This window comes from Lagopus leucura, unplaced genomic scaffold, assembly GCF_019238085.1.
Source record: "Lagopus leucura isolate 7727_CA_CO unplaced genomic scaffold, USGS_WTPT01 Super-Scaffold_73, whole genome shotgun sequence".
Lineage (NCBI taxonomy): Eukaryota > Metazoa > Chordata > Aves > Galliformes > Phasianidae > Lagopus > Lagopus leucura.
The window spans coordinates 11,904,858-11,921,368 of record NW_024962252.1 but is presented as its reverse complement, the minus strand read 5'-3'; the positions used below and the strand labels follow the sequence as shown (position 1 = coordinate 11,921,368).

Genomic DNA, 16,511 nt, shown 5'->3' with positions numbered 1-16,511 from the left:
GTGTGGTATTGAGAGGTTTAGGGCTTGCTTAAGTAAGAAAGTTTCAGTAACTTTTCTTTCAAAAAATGCGATAGTGACTTTCTTAATGGTTCACATGACAATTATACTACTGTTCTTTTTACCTCTTCTTCCCTCCATGTTAATGTTCACACATGGACACAGACACGAAGCCTCATGCTTCTTTTCTTGAGGACAGTATCTAGAAACCCCATCAGAAGTATGGAAACCAACATTTACTTTTCTCCTCTGCACAAATGAATTTTAATTTATATTCCTCTATAGCACTTAAATCCTATACAGCTCTATGTGTTTTCTACTTGTTCTTTTTTTCTTGCAAAACACATAATTCTGATGTATGATCTCTAGTCCAACTCCCCTGCAATTAACAGGGACATCCACAGCTAGATCAGGTTGCCTGGAGCCTTATCCAGTCTCACATTGAAAGCCTCTAGGGACAAGGCATCAACCACTTCGCTAGGCAGCCTGTTCCAGTGCCTCACCACCCTCACTGTAAAATTTTTTTTCCATATATCTAACCTAAATCTACCCTATTTCCCATTAAATGCTCTTAGTTTGAAGAAGCACTTTTTGTGGACTGAAATTTGCCCAATAGAGTTGCATGTACCACCCTCTTCAACACAGAGCAAAGAAGGGAGTGTTCTGCACTCTGATTCGCAGCCATTTATAATGGTCTAAAAAAGCACACCTGAAAGGCTGAGAGAGATCTAGATTAATCTTATTGATTCTGAAAGCAAATAAGGTATTGTCGCATGTCATCTTAACTCATGTAAGGAGTTAAATGAAATGTGAGCTAAATATTAGAATTTAATGGGAATAGAAGAGTTTCAGTGAGACTTTCACTTTAAGTAGTTTGATAGGTATTTAATCTGTTACTCTACATATTTCAGGATATTTTCCATTGTGTTTGTTCTAAACCTACAAAACAATTACTAGCTAGAGAAATGGTCTGCTTTGTGATTGGGTAATGTGCTCACGTAGTTTTGGTCTCTCAAGATGTTTCTGTAGAGCATAATTTGGTGTGTCAGCCAAAGAAGCTGTGATTGCCAATGTGGGTAGAATAGAGATGTAAAATTAGCGGATAGCAAAAAGGTGCTGGGAAGATGGTTTTGCAAGGCAGTGTGTCCACTATACAAAAATATCCACTGCTATATAGCATAGCTTTTAAGCAGATGATTTTGACACAAATTTAATATGTTTTCATTTGTAGGATATTGATAAATCATCCAAAACTGCTGGAAATTTAAAATATGTCAAAATTTTAGGATAATTAATACATGTCAGTTTCCAAACAAGTAAGAATGATTAAGGCTTCTACTCTTGCTGTACTTAGTTTCCTTTGTGAATTCTCTGTGAACATGATGTGCAAGATTTATCTTTCTAGAATTAAACACTTGTGTCTGAGTTATCATTTATATTTATTTTTTAAGTCACAGTAGAGAGCTATGATGCAATTTGTTCCCTTCAAGATGGATCTAGAGAAGGGGTCAGGTGAATCATGTTTCAGAGGTGTCTGTTGCTCACCACTGGATTACAGAATCTAAATGACCATTCTAGGTGTGCATTTCTGCACTGAAAACCTTTCATGAGATTTGGTTCAAGGTTAAGACACTATCTGTGGACATCTGGTGGCATGATCAGTGTCTGCATCCCATCATATTGTGGAGATCTGGCCTCATCTCCTGCTACAAGGACATGAACCTCCTGTAAGCCCTACATCAGCCTTACATTCATCTTGGAATGGGTGTCTTGGACATTCTAAAGTGTGTTAAATGGTGACAGTGACATACATGGGGTAACTCATTTGAGCTTAGAGAGAACAGAACCTCATGATCATCTGCTGTGTATGCACTTAAGAGTAAATATAATTTCTGTGCTTTCAATTTCCACTAAATATAAGGGAAGATTTGACACTTGATTATCCATAGAGCTACACATCTAAATTTCAGTGCCTTAAGTTTAAAATTACTTCACAGACCAAAACTTTTTACTAATGATCACCACAGAGTTTTCCCCTAATTTTGTAGAAAAATGAAAATATTATAAAGATAATGTTTCATGTTTGGTTTCACTTTCAAGTCCTTTGTTTAAAAGTACACAGGGTATGAGGCACGTTTCTTCTTTGATTCCGTTACTCTGTTTGGTGGCCCTGCTAGGCAGGGGGGTTGGAACTACGTGATCCTTGGGGTCCCTTCCAACCCGGGTGATTCTGTGATTCTGTGTGATTCTGTGATTCTTTTTGGCAATCTACTATTTAATAAAATGAATAGACTTGATTCAAAACAATCTTTTGAAAACAAATCTTGCAGCTAAACCTTAAATTATGTATGACTGTTCTTCAGTTGCATAGAAAAAAGTGCAGTGGTGTTATGATATTGTTATACACCTCATAAATTAGTAAATATTATTCTTAAATATGATAATGCATTTCATAACAGGTTTGTTTCTTTTCTTCTTCTGTGAAATGACTGCAAAGCTATTAAATTGCACTAGTCTTCCTTTCTTAACAAATAGCTGTAAACAGAGCTAATTCCACATAATTTAAGAGCTGACTGAAGAATAAGAAAAATTTGCAGATAAGTGAATATACCAAAAATTAAAATTGACTTTATTTACTGCTATTCATGGAGAAAAACTTTGATACCAAAATACTTGACTACTTAAGAGAGTTTACTAGTTGACAGTCCAGTGGTAATTTCAGAAATGTATGTCCATGTTGACATTAGCCAACTGAAGTCCTGTGACACCAGCATTTGTGATCAGAGTATGTATATCTGTGTGTTTTATAAGATGGAAACCTAGTTTTGCATTGTGATAGAATTATCATAAAAACAACATTTGTGATAGATACCTGACACGGTACAAGGGAAACCTCTGAGTCAGAAACAATATTGCATTTCTTTATTGAACAGAAAAATACATTCACATAGATTTATACGCACGTTATCTATCTACTTATAGTGCAGTTTCACAGCAAGTCATACAATTGAAAACAAAAAGAACATACTTCAGCAGTGATACTTCTTTGTGAAAAAGCACAAGGGAGGATGATTTCTTTTTGTGTTTTAATGATTACTTCAAAGACAATTTAGCCTGTTTTTTTTACAGCATAAAAGAGGCTTTGTAGGTCTAATTCATTTGGAGCCTGAATAGCAGACCAGTTTTCCTCTTTCTTTAAACAGTGTTTGTTTATATGAATTTTATGTATTGAATGGGATAGAAGTTTATCACTATGGGATAGAAGATTATCACTAAGAAATGTTCATGTTCTTAATTTTTTGTTTCTGTGCCTTGCTTTTACAGACTAAAACTGGTATTGCTTTGTTGTATGATGAAGTATCTGAAAATGCTCACGACATCCGACTGAAGCTCACAAAAGAGGTATTAACAATTCAAAAACAAGATGTCGTCTGTGTTAGTGGAAGTGATCACAGTGCAAATGTAAGTGCTTCTATATCTCTGTGCTTTCGACTGCACTTTGTTTTCTGTAGTGATCAGTTTATGGTATTTGGAGTGCAAGAGAATTTATTGAGTAACAGAAGTATGTAATGTGTCACATGGCTGCAATATAATGTGTCTGTGCACCTAAGTGTATATCATTATGCTAGTGATATTTAAATGCCTTGTAAATAAACTTTCTTTCCTGGAAAAGGATTTGAAATTCTATCTTGCCCAGTCCCTGGCTAATTCTTGAATGAATCATCATAGGCTGAGTGCATTTGAGGAAAAGTTCTGTCAGATTTGTGTTTGTATTTATCATCACTCATTGATCGTTCATAGAAAAATAGGAAGGAATGGTTAATCCAATTCTTCACTTGAGAGTATCGAGATTTGTGTTGGTTCATATTTTGATACAATTTTCTCCTACATTTTGTAGATACCCTAAACAGTGTTTCCAGGTGGAAGACAGGACAGGAAGACAGGTTCTGAAAGGGTTAGTTCAGTGTAGGCTGTCTTTGTCAAACTTTAATGCATAAAAATGGATTAAGTCATACCTTGATGGGAATATTTGCTTTTTCTATATTATACATAATCAAATAAAAACTTTTAGAAAATTAGCATTTGAAATGAAGGCCAATTAAGATAAGCACTGTGTATTTTACAGTATGTGAATTACTCAGGAGCTCAAAAGCAGAATTTGAAATCAGGCTGAAATACATGGTAGTTCTTTAGTGACATTTTTGGTAACTGAAGTTTTAAATTTACAGCTACACATGCTAGATTCAGAAGAGATAAATGCTTTATATTTCACGTGGTTCAAGAAAATAATTTTCATCTCTCCTCTGTATGACTCAAAATATTAATGGAAAACTGTAACTTGAAAGTCAATTCTATAGCAGTCACAAACATTTTTTCTTACTGATTCATTCTCCTTTCTATACTTATTATTTCTTAGTTAGTTACTCATAGTTAATCTTTATTTGGATATGACCATTTATCACAATAGTGCTTTTGCAACAAAAATAGAAGTAAAATGTTTGTCTTCTTCCTGGAGCGATGTGGAACATGTAGGAAGAATACAGAAAAGTTACTCTAAAACCAAAATCTTTCTCCGTAAGTAGGATGTATGAATGGACAAATTGAAGAAGTAAGCCGTGTATGTACTTGTGATAATATTTTTTTCCTTCTGCCAGTATTGTGAGACAGCATTCATGGAATGTATTTGACACATTTGTTTCCACTCCTTTTGCTCACAGATTCATTGACCTTGAGGAATACTGAGGACAGGGTTTGCAGATGTTTAACTGCTGGCTCCATGCATTTCTGAATGATGAGGGCTGGCAAAGGTGTCAGTTATCACAGGTGCTACCTTGGTGATTTGGACTTTCAGCAGTGCAGATCACTCCCAAGGATCTCACACTGATTGTGCAGATAAAAATCTGTCTCTGTAGAATGCCCATCTTTTACTGATGTCATCTTGATCTTTAATTGTTTCATGTTTTGCCATCTCACATTCATATTTAGGTACTATCTTTATGCACAGAGAAAGCTTTTATCTTTGATGAGCAGTTGTAGGGCTTGTTTTCTATCATTTTACTTGGAAGTAAAGTATATATAAAGGAATGTCGTTTCTGGAATTCAAGATACATAGAGAGGAAAATAATGTAAAGGCAATCGATTATTCTCCTCAGTATTTAGCTTTTTCACAGTGTACATCAAAATGTAATTCAGTAATTTGGGCTTGGGAAATCCAGCAGTCCATGCAAATTTTCATGACTCAGTATTATGTTCAAAATGTTCAAACTCATAGGAAAAAAGTCTGTAAGGTTGGATCAGCACCCTTGAAGAATGAAGATATTGACAGAAATAGCATATGGGAAAAAAAGATGATTTTTTTTAAATAAATTCTGATTATTTTTGGCAGAAGGTTCTTTTTCTTTCTTTCTTTCTTTTATATGAGTAGTTTAATAACACTTACAGAAAGGAATCAATTATCAATTAAATGAGTGCCAGAGTAAGACCTATTTTCAGTTGAAGGAGAAACAGAGAGGCTTTCCTTTTCATACTTCTCATAATATGCTTTTTCTAAAGAGTATGATTTTTTAATAACTTTTTTGTCATTTAATATGTTAAAATTAATTTCTTACATATTCATGATACCTCATTCCCTTCCTTACTACTCTGCCTACCCTTTTCCTGTTTTAACCTCACAGTTTCGTGCCTCTCTTCATAAATACTTTTCTCTTTTAATTTGCATTTTATTTTGGTCTCTCTTTTTTCTGCTTTAATTCCACTTGCAAAGTTAAAAATAAATAAAGAAATAATTGCATCTGGCTTTTTACCACAATCAGTCCCTCTCACAGAGCTGAATTTCTCTGACTTGATCAATGGTCAGGCAGGTTTTCAGTAGGAAGAGAAGTCTTCAACAGATTATGTGAGGCAAATGACAAAAATCTTTGTTTTCTACATGCCCAAATTTCTGGCTTTGTAAGTCCTTTCTTAGCTAGAGTCGGGCAGAGTGAAGTGAGGTAGATGAATAAGATCTCTTTGAGCTGAACCATTCCATTCCAAACAGGGAAGAAAAACTGGACGATTTTTTAAACTAAAAATTAGAATGCGTTAAGTGCTGTTTCGATCCCTGATGAACGGCTATGATTCTTTTCCTTTATAACTCAGATACTAATAAGGCCACAGAAAAAAATGTTATTTTAGCAAAGCTGTAGAGAAAAGACATTAAGGGCTAAAGTTTATTTTTTAAGCTAAGTTGCATTTCTGTCTAGGTAACTACTGTTACTACTGTGTTTGCCCAGAGTCTGTTCTGTCATCACTAGTATGCATATATATCCAAAATAATTTTTCAAAGAGCTTTTAAAATCAGCTAATGTTTACATTTTTATCTATATTTTGAAACACCAAGTGGATGATTAAAGGAAGACTCTTCCTTTTGAAACTAAGATCATTTGTATAGAGAAAATGCATTATTTAACTATTTGTTATTTGTTTTCACATGCTGAAAAGCTGACCTAGATATCTAAAAGATAACAATCTTTTAGCAATTCTTTAAGATTCTTTAGGAATTCTTTAGGATTTTTATTATGAAAGATCATAAGCTTCTGTTGCTGTCATTTTGAGAAGAGTTAAGAGCTATTATCACAAAATAAATAATAAATATGAATAGTATTCATCAGCATGATGAAAAACCTCAAACCTCAGTAATAAAGATAAAAAGAATAAGTAGCTTAAGTTTAAAAGACTAATAAATGTAATAGCACAGGGATGCAGAGGGTACTGTGGATGTGCCTGAAAAAAAGTCTCTCCATGAGTTGTGTAAAGAGTCAGCTGAGGGTAAGTTAACATACCCGCAAGAGAGAAGGAAAGGCAGCACAGCACTGATGTTACTACAGTTGTGTCCTTTATTAAAATTTCAGTTTATCTATTGTACGTGGAGACATGGCAGACTGTAAAGATAGTTAAATCGCTACTGTATACGTTGTGAGAGCTGGTTTAGCAGTTTAAAGTCTTCAAGAGCTAGAAGAAAAATGGATGACTACAATAGAGACATGAGCATTTCCTATCATAGTATGTTAGATAGTAATGGTTTCCAACTTTGCTCTTCATCTTTATTATATTACCCGCCAACATATGAAATGTTGCACAAAATGAAGATAAATGAAATTATTCAAATAAAGAACAGCTGCTAATTTCTGTTATAGGATGCCTTTTTATTTAAAAGAAAGAAGCAGGGAAAATGAAGCATAAACATATCTTACCATTCGTTCCCGTCTATGTTATTAGTAGCTCTGGAAATCCAGATTTGTATTATCATCTGTATTGTCAGTCACAGAATACTTTGGATTGGAGGGAACCTCGTAAGGTTATCTGATTCAACCCACTGTTCAGTGCAGGTTTAACTACAAAGGCAAGTTACTGAGGGCTTTGTCTATTGAAGTTCAGAACATCACCCAAGATGGAATTTCCACCACCTCTCTGGGCAGCCTCTTCTAATGCATAACCATTTTTGCTGTGATATTCTTTACAATCATGCTCAACTGGAATTTTTTTAGCTTCAAATAGGGACATGTGTCTCCTCTGTTTGTTGTGCATCTCTGAGAGCAATCTGGTTCTGTTTTCTATATAATCCTCCTTTAGGTTGGCAGGCTTTGAAACTAAAATGAGTGATTTCATTTTACTCTAAAAAAAAGACTCTGAGACTTTGATCTACATTAATAGAAACAGTTATAATAAGATAAACTGATAAAAGTATCTTGCTATACTATACTATATTTATTAAGAATTCTCTGCAGCTGTCCCAGATCTCAGCTAGCATGTGAAAAGATTTATTTTATCTCCATACAAAACTCAAGGGCTACTGGCATGCCTCAGTCATTTGTTATAGATGCATTCTTCTTCTTACTTTCTGGGAAAGGTTACATACTGAGCAATGCAAAAAGTTAAAAGTTTCAGCTCTCTCTTTTCCATTAATAGTAATCTTTTGCTTTTTAGCTATGTGTTCTTTCTAGCCTGCCTCCTCTTCATGGAAGTGTAGAATTAGGCATCATGGGATGCCATGGAGTATTCATACTTTTCCTCTCTTTTGTGGGATCTCTTGGCTTATATTTCCATTGGCTCCATAATTCCACGTCCAAGAAGTTACGCTTCAATACTAATTTAATTATTCCTAAGGCTGTAAAAGACACTTAAAACTGATGGACTTAGCACTGAAATTTATACAACATCCTTTGAGCAAAAAGCTTTTCCTAAAGTCCAGACATGTTATAACCAACAGGAAAGCAATTATTATTTCTAGTAAAGTTGTTTGACTGACATCCTACCCCCAATATAGTTTTATGGAAAAGCTGTTATATTGTTTATTTGACTGTTTACCTAGTCAGTTATCTGTTCCTGTTTTTTTACAGTTCCTGTGAGGACAGTATTAACAACAGATATGGCACATTATCTGGCCAAATCAGCTAAGTGAAATTTACTTTTTCCTCATGCTCCACTGACTGCTTTGGAGTTTTCTATACTCATCGTCTTTAATAAAGACTGTGGAACATATGGTAATATAACTAATAAATGTAATGCCTAAGGAGGTGATCAAAACTCACTGCTTTCCAGATTCTAGTTTTCTTTGACCCTGGACTACTATGCAGTGGAAGAAGGAATCTCTGTATTACAGTCCTAGACAATGGCACTGTAATTCTTCTGACATGTTCCACAGTATCTTTTCATGCTAATTTAAGGGTGCATGGTTCTAGCTGTATCATCTAGATGTCCAGATTGTTAGATAATTAAATTAATTAAAATCCATCACCTTCTTCTGTTAAGGTTGCTGTATGCACTGTCCTATGCATGTTGTTTCTTCTGAATTCTGCCTGGAAAAAATCTTGTTCAGGCCTCTCCTGCAGTTTAAAGTCCATGTTTCTAGGAAATGAGTTAGGAATTGAGTCCACAGAAGGTGGACTGCAACCTTTGCAACAACTGGGAAGGTGAAAACGTGCTACAAATCAGTAAGAGGTGAAGGTTGTGTGAGTAGAGGTGGAAATCTTGGTACATGGCAGAATATTAAACATATTCAGCTTAAACTGCTGAGGAAACTCCAGGAATGGTGAGAGTGAGCTGAGAAAATCCTCATGTGTGCTCTTCCCTATCTTTGTTTAGCAGACAACTTCCTGAAAGGTTTCACATATTCTTCCTCTTCACTGCATCCTCTTGTTTCTTTTGGATGTACAGCAACCAGCAGGAGCTCTGCATTTTATGGTACATTTTACTGGATCTCACATTCTCACAAGATCTGTTTCTTCAATAACTTTTTTTTTTTAATCTCATCACTTCCTTTTGGAAGCTTCAAGAGTTGCTGAACAAGTGAAAGATAAGATATGGCTGGTATTTTAAGTACCTATCTTCTTTTCTCTTCTTCTATCAGACCATATCTTCACTTGCATCCATGTGGGACAGTTTGTAGACTTCTCTTTTAACTCTTCCTATTGCTCTTTCTTGTTTTGATTCTTCTTTTCTCCCCGCGTGTTTCCCAAACGCTTGGATGGCTACCTCTGCTCTTATTGACATTGTTTACTAAGATAGGCTTTTATTTCTGTTTTTAGCTTGCCATGTAGTACCTGTACTAAAACTGTTATCTTACTTTCAACAACTAAGGATACTTTTTGAGGTTATTGTCTCCAATAAACACTAGGTAGAACAGTAGTAGAAATAAAGATTATTCATCTAACAAAAATATACCCAGAACAATGTGGTAGTAAGTGAATGGTTTCTTTGCTTGTGTTTTCCTATCTTTCTCTTTATCCAGTTACGCTGTTTAAAGGTTAGTTTGTTTGCCATTAAGTTAATAATAGCCTATTGTTGTTGGACTATAGGGACTAGATGGGCTCAGGTACCAAAGGAATTTAGCGATTGCTGTGTTCATTGTTGATGAGTGACTCAGCATGTAGGTCCTGCAGTGGGGAGATGCTCACTCCAGAAGAGTAGCCAGCAAAGTGGTTTCTCATGTGACCTTCCTGGCCAGTGACAGGACAGTCCAGGTGGATGCCTCTATAGTTGGCACAGTGGTATTATATTGACTAAGTGAAAGAAAAAAAAAACAATGAACCATGACAACAATCTTTGTCTTACAATCTATTGTACCCATTGTGAATGAGCTTGTTTCTTACAACATTTTAAACAAAATGTAAAAAAAAATAAAAATAAAAAAATAAAAAAAGAGATGTTCTGATGTTCCTTCAGTTTAACATTTGGGAATAGTATATTTATTCATTGAAATTTTCTTGCAGACTGACACAGATTAAGGAAATACGGTGCATCTTTTCCAGATGTATCTGTTTATATCAGTGCGTGTGGAGTGCTTCAAGCACTGTTTCTTTCTGAAATCCCATTGTTCATTAAGATCATTTCTAATGAAAGATTTTTTCCACAAGTGCTAGTCTTATTTGTTAACAACTTGTTAATAAGGATAATATAGTCAGGCATTACAGGGGATATAAAATCTTGTTAAAAATCTAACTAACAAAAATAAGGACTATAATTGCCTTCTCGCATTGCTGATTAAGCTCTGGTCATGCCACTGCATATGAATGAATACAGATATAAAAGACCTCTTCAGAGGTAAACTTTTACATGTAGACTATGGCTGTCAGTATCTTAGATTTGGTCAAAATTATTTCTGCTATTCAAATTTTTGATAGCTTTTTCTGCAGTGCAGTTGTTTGTACACATTATTGTTTCAAGATACAGACCCTGTTGCCAAGCTATATACACTGATGAGTTACAAAGCTGGTGGATTATGATCTAACCCTCCTGCAGAGTAAATGTTACTCCATGAGTGGTACTGTCTTTGGAAAGAGGCAAAAGTTTTACTTGGGTGTGTTAGGCAATATGGATTGTTTTTCATACTGGCTTTTAAGTTCTATGTAATAAAGAAGAGATAATTGTGACACTTGGCAAAGTAAGAGTTGGAACAGGTGATTGAATTAATTCAATTTGAACCATGACATTCAGGAAGGTATGTCAGTAACAGCAATCAAATAGGTTTCCTTGGGCATGTTAAGTAGTTGAGAAGTTGTTTTCACAGATCAGGAGATATTATCACTGAATCTGTGATTGAATAAGATTGCTTAGTGATAAATGTAAAGAAATTATTTGAAACACCACAGGAACAAATTTCTGAAGAATGCAAGGAGTGAAGAATCTGCCTTGAAAGAAAGGAAATCATCTTATGTATGGGAACTATTATTTTTAGTTCCAGTTTAGTTTTATTTTCTGCTTTTTTTTTTTTTCATAAGGAAAGTTTTCATTGGCCAAAATGGCCAAAACATCCAAGATTTATGTTTGTTTAAATTTCATGTACTGTACAATGCAACGTTTTTATGAAAATATCTGTTGATAATCTGTATCCTTGGAATGTATATTATTATAGCACTATATAAAACTGTTTCAAATACTATTTCAAATTACGAATTCTATTTTTCTTCTATATTTAGAAAAATAGTAGTTCTAATTAGACTTTTGCAATGAGTGCTTATCTCTGTGTTTCTCTTTAAAAAGATTTCTGAATTGCAAGCTTTGGGAGGAAATGAATTTTTTATAAAGTTTTGTTTAATATTTCTATTAGTGATCTGGATGAGAGGATAGAGCGTTCCCTCAATAAGTTTGCAGATAACACCAAGTTGGGTGGGAGCGTTGGTCTGCTTTGAGAGTAGGAAGGCTCAGCAGAGGGATCTCGATACGCTGAGTCAATGAACCAACTTAACTGTTATTGCATTCAGTAAGGCTAAACACTGGGTCATGTGCTTGGATCATAACAACCGCATGCAACACTACAGACTTGGGGAAGAGAGTCTAGCGAGTTGCATGGCAGAAAAGTACCCAAGGGTGCTGGCCATTAATTGACTAAACATGAGCCAGCAGCATGCCCAGGTGGTCAAGAAAGCCAGCATCATCCTGGCATCAACAAAAATGATGTGGCCAGCAGGATTAGGGAAGGAATTTTCCAGCTGTTCTCCAACTCAGGATCTTCTATGATTCTATCCTTTGTTTAATCCATGATTTCCTTTAGGACTAGGGTGAATGCTATTGAACCTGTTGATTTGGTACTGTTATTTAGTCACACTTTGCTTCTGAAATGATTTCAAATTCAGATCTGTACATCCTTTATGCTACAATGAATGCTGGAGGAATTTTTCTTGTCTCTTTTACACAAAGCCCTAATGGAAAGTGTTATTTTATCTTTCCTTCCTCTGAGTATGCCTTTTATATCTTGATCATAAACCAGCCCTGTGATTTCTTAGGCAGACTTCCTGCTCCTAGTAGATTTGAAGATTTATTATTAATTGTGATTATTTTTGGTAGCTGTTGAATTTCTCCCTTCTGGTACTGCATGATTCTGTTTTTCCCTTTATTTGTTTATGTTCCTGACTTTGTTTGAAGATGATGTCCACCACTCTTTTCATCTAATAACCTTTCAGCCTCCTGCTTAGCCATGTTGTTCCCCTTTTTGCTTAGTTAAGCCATTCTAATAAGTACCATTCAGTAGCTCTGTGCTTCTAGTGTAGTAGCCTTAAGAACTCCTCATGCTGCCTATGAAATTTTAATCTTCTAAGCTGTGCCCCTTAATTCTACCTTTCAGCAAGCTTCCTAAGTTTTGTACACTTTTCTTTTAGAGATCACCACAGCACAGATGTTGAATAGTAAGTGCATAGCAGTTGCCATTACAGAGTAGTTTTTCAACTGTGAAAGTTTTCACTGTATCCTGCATGCTAATAAACAGTAGGGCAAGTATTTAGTCTAGTCTTGTGAGGCTCCATGAAGCAGTAACTGATAGAGACCCGCTTTTTGTTATTGTGCTATGTGCTATGTGAGTATTTGATCTGAAACTAAGCAAAGTCTGTTATCAGTGTTATATTTCATATTCCTATTGCCTGTCTTCATGTTGCCAGTCATTGTTATCCTAGTTACTATGCAAACTCTTAAATCCATGCAAAAAGTTTTACTTCTTGAGGTAGTTGGCTTACTAGTTTTGAGCCCTAAGTTCTCTTTAGCACATAGAATTCACTGTCCTGCTTATCTAGCCTATTTTATCTTCTTATATACTTTACATCCTGTTATAGTAGTGTTTTTGGTTTTTTTTTCCCCCCCTACATCTCCAGAGTGTTTATACCTCCCTTTAGTTCAGATTTGGTATAATTTTGATTTACTTCCTAGCATTCTGTTTTACATTTCCTGTAATATCACTGTAACTATCCTTAATTTCTGGATATAGAATTCTTCTGTTTATATCCATAAGGGATGCACTAACTTCTCTCTTTTCTAACTAAACTTTTCTAATGCTACAGTTTCGAACTTTAGTTACAGCATTTCGGTATTTTAAGCACAAGCGGTTTTGGTTCTTTTACAGTTCAGATGAATTTGGTGCCTCATGTACGGTCTCCCCTTTCTTCAAAAATTCTCAAGTTTCTGATGAACTTGAATCTATACTCCTGGACCCATTTCTTTAGGTAGTCATTGATACCTTATCTCCCCAGTTCTGCAGGGACTACTAGGAGAATTTTGGAGGACCCTACTGTAGAATTACATGGCTCTGGCTTCCTTACTGCTTTGTTTTTATCCCTATAAGGCTTATTTCCATTACAACTGCTTGACATCTCTTCTTTGATATGGTCTTTCTCACTGTGAGGAAATATGTTTACATTAGTTTTACCTTCCTAAAATGAAACTGAAATTATGCATCATGTTCCCTTTCTCTCTGAGTTAAAATAAACCTAATTCTGGCAAGGTGGGTGTTAGGAAAAACAAACAAACAAAAAATTACTTGTGGACTTCAGCTAATTAATTTTTGTCTGACTTTGTGAAAACATAAAATACCTAAACAAGATACGTACACATAAAAGTGATATCATATATTAACTCTGGTATAAAGAATAGCAAAACAAAATCATAGAATCATAGAATTACAAGGTTGGAAATGATTTGCAAGATCATTCCCATTACCCTTGCTACCACAGGCTACTAAACCATATCTCGCAGCTCCTCATCCAGGTGCCTCTTGAGCACTGCCAGGGATGGCGACTCCACCACCTCCCTGGGCAGCCATTCCAGCGCCTGACCACTCTGAGAGAAATAGTTCTTCCTTATGTCTAACCTAAATCTCCTCTGGTACAACTTGCAACCATTTCCTCCGGTCCTGTTTGTTGGCTGGGAGAAGAGGCCAAACCCCTCCTCATCATAGCCTCCCTTCAGAAAGTTGTAGAGTGCCATGAGGTCTCCCCTGAGCCTCCTCTTCTCTAGACTAAACAATTTCAGCTACTCCTCATAAGACTTGTGCTCCAGGCTCCTCACCAGTTTCATTGCCCTTCTCTGGACACATTCCAGAGTCTTGATGTCTTTCTTGTAGTGAAGGGCCCAAAACAACACAGTACTTGAGGTATGGCCTCACCAGTGCTGAGTACAGGGGGATGATCACCTCCCTGCTCCTGCTGGCCATGCAATTGTACACATTTAGGAACTGCCATTCCAGTTCTTGAAAGGTGTCATTATATGCACTGTTGTTCAGTGTGTTGCAAAAAAGTTCTTTTAGCTCTGTAATTATTATCAGTGAATGAACTGATATTGTGTTGTCAGTCACCATGATTTGCACATTAACGAAACATCAAATTCAGTGTACTATTAAACGTATGATAGACTGCTACAGAAAGATATCAATAAACGTTTATCTTTATGCACTTAAACATGAAATGCAAGAAAATAATGCAGACAATCACAAAAAGTCTTTTAGCATATGCTGCAAAAATAGCATATGACTGAAGATAATAATTAGAAGACATCAGTATTTGTGATGGAAATATGAGAATAAATATCATGTGCAAGCCTGAGTAGCTAAAGAAGATAAATTAGCTATGAAAACATGCATCTCAAATCTCTTCATAGTTTTCTTATGAAAACATTTGTTGAAATAAAGCAAAAGTAAGTGAAAATTTCTTTTTAGGAAGAATATCACATCAGTGGTAGAAAAATATATTAAAAGTCTGCATGTAGAATTCATCGAACAGCTATGCTCTCTGTATTAAGGAATTAAATAAATGCCTATAAATCAGTGTTGAATGGTACTTCAGAACAGAACTTGATCATATCATTTCCAGGGTACTACTGAAATTTATTTATTTATTTATTTATTTATTTATTTATTTAAGTGGAAAGCACTTTAAAGCATCTTCTGTGCCTATTCAGATATTGTGTTTTCACCTAAATTTATTTTTTTCTGCAATTTTTTAAAGCACAGAACTGTTACCCTTCATAGACAACCAGTTGGTGGCTTGGGCTTAAGCATAAAGGTATGAAAAGAGTCTTCTTTCTTCTCTTATTTTTTAGTTTGACTAGTTTGCTTCAGCCTTGATTGTGGTCTCACGACTAATATGCATCTTTTACAGGGTGGTGCTGAGCACAAAGTGCCTGTCGTCATATCAAAAATGTTTAAAGACCAAGCAGGTAAAATATATATTTCTGTTATTTACATGTATAGTACCGTTGTATACATGATTTCTTTTTAATATCAAATGTTCTATGGACTCAAAATTAAAACATATTTATGACTCATTCCATCATCAGTGTCTTTAAGCCTTTCTTTAAACGTCCAACTTATCTTTTGTATTGAATTTAAAATCTGTAATCTGTCCATGTCTTCAGGAACTAAGCTTGAAATTGTCCTGGTAACAGCTCCCCAAAACATACATTTTACTGCAGTGAGACAGTTGTGTAGTAGACAAAGCATTTAACATTATTTGTGAAAACAAAATTATGGCTTAGGAAATGTATCAATACACTTAAGCTTAATAACCCAGAGGATAAAATAAATAAACTGAACATATTTTTTCCCTACACAGTAATTCATTGTTATATAGTATGAATGACTTTCCCTAGTTGCAAACAGAAGGTGATTTGTAATGATAATTATGAGCTGAGGGGAGCCCTCATGGCAGCTGCAGCTCCTCTCAGGGAGCAGAGGGCAGCACTGAGCTCTGCTCTCTGGGGAAAGGGACAGGGCCTGAAGGAATGGCATGCAGCTATGTCCCAGGAGTTGGGTTGGGCCAAGTGTTAGCAAAAGGTTCTACATCACTGGGTGGTTGGAACAGGCTCCCCAGGGCTGTGGTCATAGCACTGAGCTTGCTGGATTTCAAGGAGTGTTTTGACAACATAGGGCTTGGATTTTTGTTGGTCCTGGAACCAGGAGTTGGACTCAGTGATCCTGTGGGTCCCACAGATGTTCTGTGATCATGGTCATTACACAATTATATGATTCTAATGCTTTAATTTTGCAGGAAACAATCTGATAATATTATTTAATAGAAAGAAGTATGCTATGCATATGTGCATTATTTCTCCCCATATTTACATATATGCATATTGAAATATAAGTATTTATATGAAGAGACATAGGGAAAAATATCCATGTTGGATATAAAGAGAGGAAATGTTAAGTGTGAGAGAAACAATTTTATCTCAAACTGCATTTTGGACTGAAAATGTGTATGTTTATAATGGGAATA

The 16,511-nt window shown here is 35.4% G+C and overlaps 1 protein-coding gene across 1 annotated transcript in view; it reads left to right on the top strand.

Moving 5' to 3' along the window:
- SNTG2 (syntrophin gamma 2) overlaps positions 1-16,511 on the top strand; it is a 232,030-nt gene that overhangs the window by 99,778 nt on the left and 115,741 nt on the right. The window contains exons 2-4 of the mRNA XM_042890808.1: positions 3,322-3,459; positions 15,243-15,299; positions 15,396-15,453. Of these exons, the coding sequence (XP_042746742.1) occupies positions 3,322-3,459; positions 15,243-15,299; positions 15,396-15,453 (253 nt within the window). The remainder of the gene's footprint in view (positions 1-3,321; positions 3,460-15,242; positions 15,300-15,395; positions 15,454-16,511) is intronic.